At 34.5% G+C, this 8,941-nt stretch overlaps 1 protein-coding gene across 1 annotated transcript; it reads right to left on the reverse strand.

The window, feature by feature from the left end:
* Positions 1 to 5,360: 5,360 nt before the first annotated feature.
* On the reverse strand, positions 5,361 to 6,470 carry LOC138702802 (cytochrome b-like). The gene is given in 2 exon segments (XM_069830099.1): positions 5,361 to 5,904; positions 6,247 to 6,470. Coding segments are annotated over 2 exon segments (768 nt in total).
* Positions 6,471 to 8,941: the final 2,471 nt, after the last annotated feature.

An 8,941-nucleotide genomic window follows, 5' to 3' on the forward strand; every position in this document is an offset into this window, starting at 1 on the left:
CACAAAAAACACTAAACACAAACAGAAACCGCCAAAACTAACTAGCATCTACTCACTACTGTGTGTGAATGCTGTATGAGCATATAATTCCACTCGCAAGGAAGAAGTACAAAAAACGCCACCAGATATAGCAATATCACTAACTTCTGTAGCTATCTAGTGAGGAAAAGGTTAATGAAAGAATGGAAACGTATATATTCGGGATATAATCCTCAGCAGCGAAAAAGGGACTCAAACGAGTTAACTCGGGTTAATAAATTTTGACACTAGTTAGAAACCCGAGTTAACTCGGCTTAATCAGGGAAGTGGTTAAATGCGTATCAGAGTAAACTCCAAGGTTTTTTACTGAAGCTTGTAGATGAGTGGTTGCCACACATCACGAAATTGTGACGTAATAGAAATGCAACCCGCACACCACTATCGCAGGGAGAGGGGTGGAGTGGCTATCTCCTCAGGTAATGCAGTGAATAACAGTGCAGAGACGGACTGTGACCAAAAAACGAAAGCAATATAATATTCTTCTACTTATTAACTATAACTTACATACTTTTTTCCATGTTAATTTTTTATCCTCCTATTAATTATTTTTGTATTATTAATAAAATAAAATAAACTTATTTTCTTATTTACCATAGAAAGATCGTGTACTTTACATCAGCAGATATTTGAAATTTGAAAAACGCACCAGACTGGTGACGAAGTTGTAAATTACACTAAATACTTAAAAAAACGTTGAAGTATTTTACTCCGATTAAGACATAGAAGCCAATATTTTTTATTGCTTATTTATTAATGAAATATTCAAATTACACTCATAGGCCTACGTAGAAAAAAACGTGGAAGTATTTTACACCGATTAAAACACAGAAGTCAATACTTTTTATTGTTTATTTATTAATTAGATATTCAAATTACACTACATACGTCGAAAAAAACGTCGATGTATTTTACTCCGATTAAGACATAGAAGCCGTTACTTTTTATTATTCAAGTTACAGGTAAGGGCGTGGTAGTCTTCATAACAAGAAAAATAACGACGACGTACATTGTTGTTTCATACTTCATTTAAAATTTTACAAGAAATTAAGTAGGTATCTCATATTTTTGTCATCTGCACAAAATAAATACTTTTCCTTCCATGCTCCTTGAAATTAAATTTTTACTTACTATCTGTTTTGGAAAAGACATCGAAACATATTATCCTACACACTTGTAACATTACATGCTTACGTCCGCTGCTGATAAATGTCTTTACTTATATCGAAGTGAAGGCTGTAAACAGAGGGTGGGATATGATGTCATGGTTACGCTTCAGTGGAGACAGGGGCAAGTGTCGCGACACAGCTTTTGGCGATCACTGTTGTAGATATTTAATCCATTTTTATTACTTAAATGATATTATTTTTTATGATATTAGAGCCTTCACAAATTATAAGATGTTAAAAATAAATTTCGTGCAATTTATTTTTCGTAGTCTGAAAACAAAACTGATGATAATTTCATTCTTTTTTCATTTATGCGAAATGTTAGGCTGCTGTTTGGACGAGAGAAGGAACTGCAAAAGCATATTCAACGGCTTCCACTCCTGTCCAGACAGAGACGAGTAAAATAATCGCAGCTCGCTCACTCAGCAACAGAGAACAGCCAATTAGATACAGAGCACGGAGCGCCGTCTTTTGTCTTGTGGCGCGCATTCAGCGGATATGGAAATGTTTCAGGCTAGCGTCATTACTTGAATGAGCAGCCTGGAGCGGTGAGGAACTGGACAATAGCCTTCTTTCCGGCCTTTTACAGTACACGTTTATACAGTGTGTTTCAGTAATTCCTAAGTGCCTTGCAGGGAAATTCTATCATCTGGGATAATTTCAAATGCACTAATTAGAAACCTTTGCTGTACTTCTTAAGCCCAAGTGTGTCATAGCGAGCAATCTGTCTCATTCAGTCGTTAGAACTCTTAAGTACTGTGGACAGTGATTGTTACGTAACTACTATAAAGGGTCTGTGAGACCTCTGTTTATTTTATTCATTTATAAAATAAGAATTATTATGTACAACATATGCAGCATACTGGCCATTGATACATTACTACAGAATATTATAATATGAAAATTTAAGCAGTTTGGAAAATTTAAATAGTCTAAAACGGTTACAAACAGTAGAAATGACAAAAAAATGCAGTAATGACTTGCTACTTTTCCCAACGTTTTCAAACTTATTAAACGATTACCTATCATGTTTTTATGTTGTCAAAATAGCCCTAATAAGAATTCACAATATAATGCTAATACTTACTACATTTGAACATGTCAGTGACATATTTTGTTCAATTACTGTTCAATTTTCTGAAACGGAAAATATTTACCGTATAAAAAACATACTTTTCACTATCCAGTTTTTGTATGTATGTATGTATGTATGTATGAATACTACAATTGGGTATACATCCGGTGGCATTGATATATAATATACAATAATACCATATATAATTCTACAATAATTACAGCAATTAAAGAAAAATAAAAAAAAATAAACAAAAATAAACCTAAATTTACTTCTAACTATAAATAAATAGATGCAATGAACCTGGCACTATAAATAAAAACTATTCTCTAACAACGCCTACAATAAGGAAAAGTAAAGCTACCTTATAAGTACTTCTTTTTCACCCAACTATTACCAATTTAAGTAATTACATATCGCCTTAATTAATTACAAATCAACTTAATTATCATCCTAATTAATTACATATCACCTTAATTTATTTACATATCAAATAAATTACATATCATCTTAATTAATTACATATCAACTTAATTATTTACATGACACAACCAAATTAAATTAAAGAGCACAGCACCTTTCTATAACATTGCACTCCTTTATAGGACCACACAATCTTCATGCAAACACCTAAAACAAATTTTCCAAGCAAATAGGAAATTCACATCGAGAGCATGGATATTTGTTTTCTCTCTTCAAACGTGGAAACCGCGTTGCGTAGAAGGTCATGCATTTCCGCCTTGGTTACACGTAGATATAACAGTTATACCACACAACAATACGAAAAATTAAAAGAAATAACGAAAGAGTAGGCCTAGTTGTTGATAATAGCCTATGTCTTTTAATTATTCTAAGCGGATGTATTATTATTTCTCTAATAAATTATTTTTAGGGAGATAACAAGTTATTAACAAAAATAAAAGCACTCTCAATTCTAATGATTGTAGTTTCATGTGCGTGCTTCAAGGAAGAGAGAGGAAATATGATTTGAAAGGTACACGATGATAATCGCGTCCTTGCAACGATTCTTGGAACTCCTGGATGGCTTAATATTATCTGTCTTTCATGATCCAGAGCCGTCCAACCGAGTGAGACTCGGACATTCGTTAAACCGAACATTCGACTACTCCGCGAGACTCAATAGCTTCGCATACTGTCTATAGCGCCAGGCGTTCAGTAATAGGCCTATGTCTTTTCCATCTTTCGTAACCGGTTATGCAGGACTACTGTCCACATTCTATTGAGCATGAAAAATGAGTTTCTTTAATTGTGCTTTTATCAAGGAATTCTTACGCTTTTTATTTCGAATTTAAAATACTAAGACACTGCAAATTGAATTTTATTCGTAGGATCCAGCGAAATAAAAATATATCGATTATAATAGCATATCAGAAACTAAATTCTTACGAACGGTAGAAGTTCGTAATAGGAAAGACGGAATAAGAAATCCAGATATACGTACCGAATTAAAAACAACGAAATCTCAATTCGAATGATTATGAATTTTATTATAAATCCCAATGGATGTGTTATGTAAGAAAAAGTTATTTGAAAGTATTTCAAGCCCACACCTGTGGAGTAACGGTTAGTGCGTCTGGTCGCGAAACCAGGTGGCCCAGGTTCGAGTCCCGGACGGGATAAGTTACCTGGTTGAGATTTTTCCGGGGCTTTCCCTCAACCTAATAAGAGCAAATGCTGGGTAACTATCGGTGCTGGAGCCCGGACTCATTTCACCGGCATTATCACCTACACCACATTCAGACGCTAAGTAACTCCAGTTGTTGATAAAGTGTCGTAAAATAACCTACTAAAACAGTATTTCAAGAAATATTCTTAGTTCTAGACCGTCTGGAAAACGAGACGTTGGAAGATGTAGAAAAAGTTGGGTCGATAAAGGTGGAAGAGGCTAGGAGCCGATATCAAAAAGGGAGGAGGAGGAGGGGAGAAGAAGAAGAAGATACAAATGTCGATAAATATTGTTTCGCGTTTTCATTGATTTTACTGTAGAAAGTTCACGATTTCCCAAATGGGTCATTCCATGCAAAAAAAGTATGTTTTTGAACCATGATGTCTCAAAGGTTAAAAATATTGTAGTAGGTTATTTTTATTTTCTAAATATGAATTTCAAGCAACACTATATTTATATCTTTCATAGTTTGACAGCAATCATAATTTAAAATATTGGTTTAACAAGGAACACGGTTTCATTCATTAAAGTTTTCTTACTATGTAAATGAAGATGGAAAAATGATTTCAATGCAATTCGAAAAAGGAGAGCCTTGTTTGTAAAAGCCCTTAAAATGAAAAATATATATAATTTCTTAAATAGTTACCCACCGTAAAATAATTAAAAAAAATGTAGAATACAAAATGCAATTCATTTTTACAGACGAAAAAACATGTGTTTAATTGTTTAGAGTACCTATATTGATTCCACTGTGAAAGTTTCAGAATGGTGACTTAAATATCATGTCAGTTTTTAATAAAAATAACTCACAGGAACAAAGGAGCTCAGCAGATAGGCTCTCCCGTTGTACAGAATGTTGCGCGATCAAGGTCAGGGACACGGCGTTTGAGACTACTCATCATTATGAAGTCTCACGAACGCTGCGACCGCCACACATAGCAAGCGATTTCCAACCGTCGGAAAAAATTAATAATGTTATTAATTTGATTATTCACAGATTTTTTGAGATAAAGTCATAAAACTTGGGAGATGGATTAGGAATAAGATTTTCTTTAATACGAATTAAATTCGCATGAATTTAATTTGTTGCATTTGAATATAAAACTATTTCTTTTTTTCAATGAGATGTTTTTATGAGCATGCTTTAATATTATTCGGATTAGTCTTTAAGGTATTAAAATATGGTTATTCAGGTTTAGAGTGGCGTCTGTTTAGTTTCGATGTCACTTCGTATAGTATGTCTAGAATATTTTAAATGATTTATTTTTACTATTGGTTTACTATTGGTTTTACTGTTGATTTAAGTGTATTAATTTAAGTAAAGGCAATAGAAGATTTTTAACTTCTTTCTTATGCTTTCAAAACATATATTTTTCTTTAAAGCTTTTTAACTTTAATTATTTAAATTATCTCAAAATTTTATTATTATTGGGTGAATAATATAATATAAGAAATATAGAACTGTTAAGATTTGACCAGTAATAATATAAGGATCTTCTACTGGTCGTGCTCCAATTCATGTTAATAGAATTACAATATTTGTTATTAATCAGAATATAATTTGATTAATACGATAAAATTGTATACCTCGGAAGTTTGAATTATATATGGGTATAATAAACAGAATTGCAATTGATATTGCTAGAGCAATTACTCCCTCTGATTTATTTGGAATTGATCGTAGGATTGCATATGCAAATAGAAAATATCATTCTGGCTGAATATGAACTGGAGTAACTAAAGGATTTGCTGGAATAAAATTATCTGGGTCTCCTAAAATATATGGTTCTTTTAGTGATAATATTGTTAATAATATAATTAGGATTAAAAATCCTACAACGTCTTTAATTGTGAAGTAAGGATGAAATGGAATTTTATCAATATTTCTGTTTAAACCTGTAGGGTTATTTGATCCTGTTTGATTGATCTCTAAAAGGCTGCAAAATGCCAATAAAACCTACCTTATTAGGACCTTTACGGATATGAATATACCCGAGAACTTTACGCTCCAACAAGGTCAAAAAGGCAACACCAACTATAACAAAAATAACTAGCAAAATAAAAATAATAAATAAACCAAAAATCTCCTTAAACATAAATACTATTTATAGAATAAATCTATATTTAAAGATTCTAAATCCATTGCACTTATCTGCCAAAATAGTAAAAATTAATAACAATCTAACTGCCACTCATTTTTCAGACATCCGTATGACTAAAATATGAATGACATGGCGGCATAGTTGGCAATTTAATTATTTTCATAATAACATTATTACGTGGTACAGTCATTAAGTTCTGACACTGACGCCTGAAGGGTAGGCACCCACAAGAATCTGGATGTCTCAGAAGATGTCGCGTGATACGGCGTACACTTACACAGATGACATCCTCCCTCAATATAGTCGCCGTTGGCCGCTATGCAAAGTTGGTGTGGCTGCTGGAAGCACTGCTGAAAGATGTTGGCAGGAAGACGCCGTATGGCTTCTCTTGTGGCAGTCATGACCTTTTCGGCCGTATAAAAATTACGCCCACGTAGGATTGATTTCATGAGGGGAAAGAGAAAAAAAAATCGCATGGTGCGAGATCAGGTGAGTACGGAGGGTGTGGCAAAACATTGACCTGTTGCTTTGCAAGTTCCTCTTGGACAAGGATGGAGCGATGTGCAGGGGCGTTGTCGTGTAGCAACAGCCAATTCTTCCTATGCCAAAGCTCAGGACGCTTACGACGAATTGAATTGCGTAAACGGCCAAGAATCTCTTTGTAGAGGATCTTGTCTACAGTTGCACCTTGTGGGATGAATTCTATGTGAACAATTCCATTTGAATAAAAAAAACTGTTAAAGCATCACCTTGCCTTTTGACCTGTCTTGTTGCCGATTTTTCTGTCGTGGAAATAATGGCGTTTTCCAGGTGGCGGATTGTCGTAAAGGAAACAATGTTTCGTCTCCAGTTATGATCGGTTATAGCAGTTTCGCCTAATTTCTGACAGAACGTGACGTTTGCCCGTTGCTCAAACTGCAACATACTCGAGTTCCGACGAGCGCATTCAAATCACCGTCACAACAATGTCCGTAGTTCTGCTTACACTATAGGCACGTAACTGTATGATGTTGGGACGAGAGACTAACTGACAAGGTACCATATCACGGCGCCACCTATCCGTTCTAGTGCACCACACCGCCACTATGTCCTCAGTCTCAGAACTTAATGAATGTACCACGTATATTAAAAGCCCAAAAAAATTCATGACATCGTTGGCATATTCTTAAAATTGTGTATGGAATGACCCAAATTCTTGCATCGTTTTGAGATTTGAACTCGGTTTCATAGTCATCGTAAGCTAGTGCTTTCCGCACCCCCAACTGAGCTACCAAGTCGGTTTTTATCTTGTGGAAATGTAGTTGATGTAAATTATATCGCCGTATTGTTGGTAGCATGCATGAAGACTGCTACATACGCACGACTCGATGGCGCTGTGTTTGCGCCTGGCGGTCAACCGGAAACCATGATAACTAGCGCTATTGTGTTGCAGTATATGCGGGTGCAGCTTTATTGTCTCTCCGGAACAAAATCAGACTTTTATTGCATATTCCCCCTGCCTGTATGTTAAGTTATTCCGTCCACATATATAAACATAATACTGACTAATTTCTGTGCTGCGGTAAATATAAAGTCAGAGAATGGTTTTAGTAAACCCGGTTAATTTAACAAAACGGAATATCTCTTTCATAATTTTGCGGGAATTTCATATAAACTCCCGTCACGTTTTTCGACAATATGTTACTGATATATACTGACATACAGGGTGATTCACGAGGAAAAAAAATTAGGGTGTGAATTCTGAAGTCATTCTGAGTCAAAAAGTTCATATGAATATAGGTCCGTTTTCGAACGGTTACAGAGATATGGCTCTTTGATTTCACAAAAACTTCTAAGATTCCATTTTACTAACTCGCATTTAGAGACAGATAACGGACAAATTTAAAGTTTATATTCATATATGCATACATAGGGGAGACTGTTGTACCTTTAGCATAATGTACCTTTGAACATTTTTTTTTGCTACTACCTAGAGGACTCAAACTGAAGTAGATTGTAGACAAAGACGCTAAGTAGATCTGGTAGTAGTTGTGGTTTGATTTATTGCAAAATACAAGTTCTATGAACGAAAGAATCTATTTTAGTACCAAAAGTAAATATTTCGTTCATTGATATATGAAGAGTTCGCGGGAAGAACGATGAATGTCACAGTTTTGTTAAGGTTGATGTCATTATCTAATTCAATGGATCACTACGAAATTTAATGTTGTTCTTATGAAAAATGGTAAAAAGGAGAATTATCACCAAGAATACAGTAATCCTTTCCTTTATTTTCTATAGAAACAGCACTACATCTTGCAGTTATAGACTCAATTAGATCATTATCTAATCCTTAAGAGAAATGCGACATTCATCGTTTTTCCCGCGAACTCTTCATATGTTATCTAACATAAAACCAGAATGTATTTGTTACCATCCATTATGTACAGTGTGTTGCCTATCATCTGGTGAGTAATAACATACCGGTATTTTAATTTCCATGATTTATTCGAATCTCTAGTTTTGGGAACCATATTTGTTTAAACGTGCACCCTCTTGTACCTTTGAACACAGAACTTCTTACACCATGGAACATGTTCCAAAGCACAAGATACTATTGGTTTTTGTCTTCATTTTATTTTAAGAACATGTCACGAATTAAGTCTGGAGTTAAGAGGTCCCCAATTGATCCGGATGCCTTGAAGAAAGCTGTTGAAGCAGTTATTGCTCCTCCAGGAAATAAAATCTCAATCAGAGAAGAATGCTATGATTTATGATTGCAGATACATTTTAAACATGATTGTCAGTTCTTACAGCTATATTCCCACCTATATTCCATGTGTTCCAACTTACAAGAGGGTATGTTCTAAGGTACATGAACCTGTTGTACCTT

Source organism: Periplaneta americana, chromosome 7 (genome assembly GCF_040183065.1).
Source record: "Periplaneta americana isolate PAMFEO1 chromosome 7, P.americana_PAMFEO1_priV1, whole genome shotgun sequence".
NCBI classification, from domain to species: Eukaryota; Metazoa; Arthropoda; class Insecta; order Blattodea; family Blattidae; genus Periplaneta; species Periplaneta americana.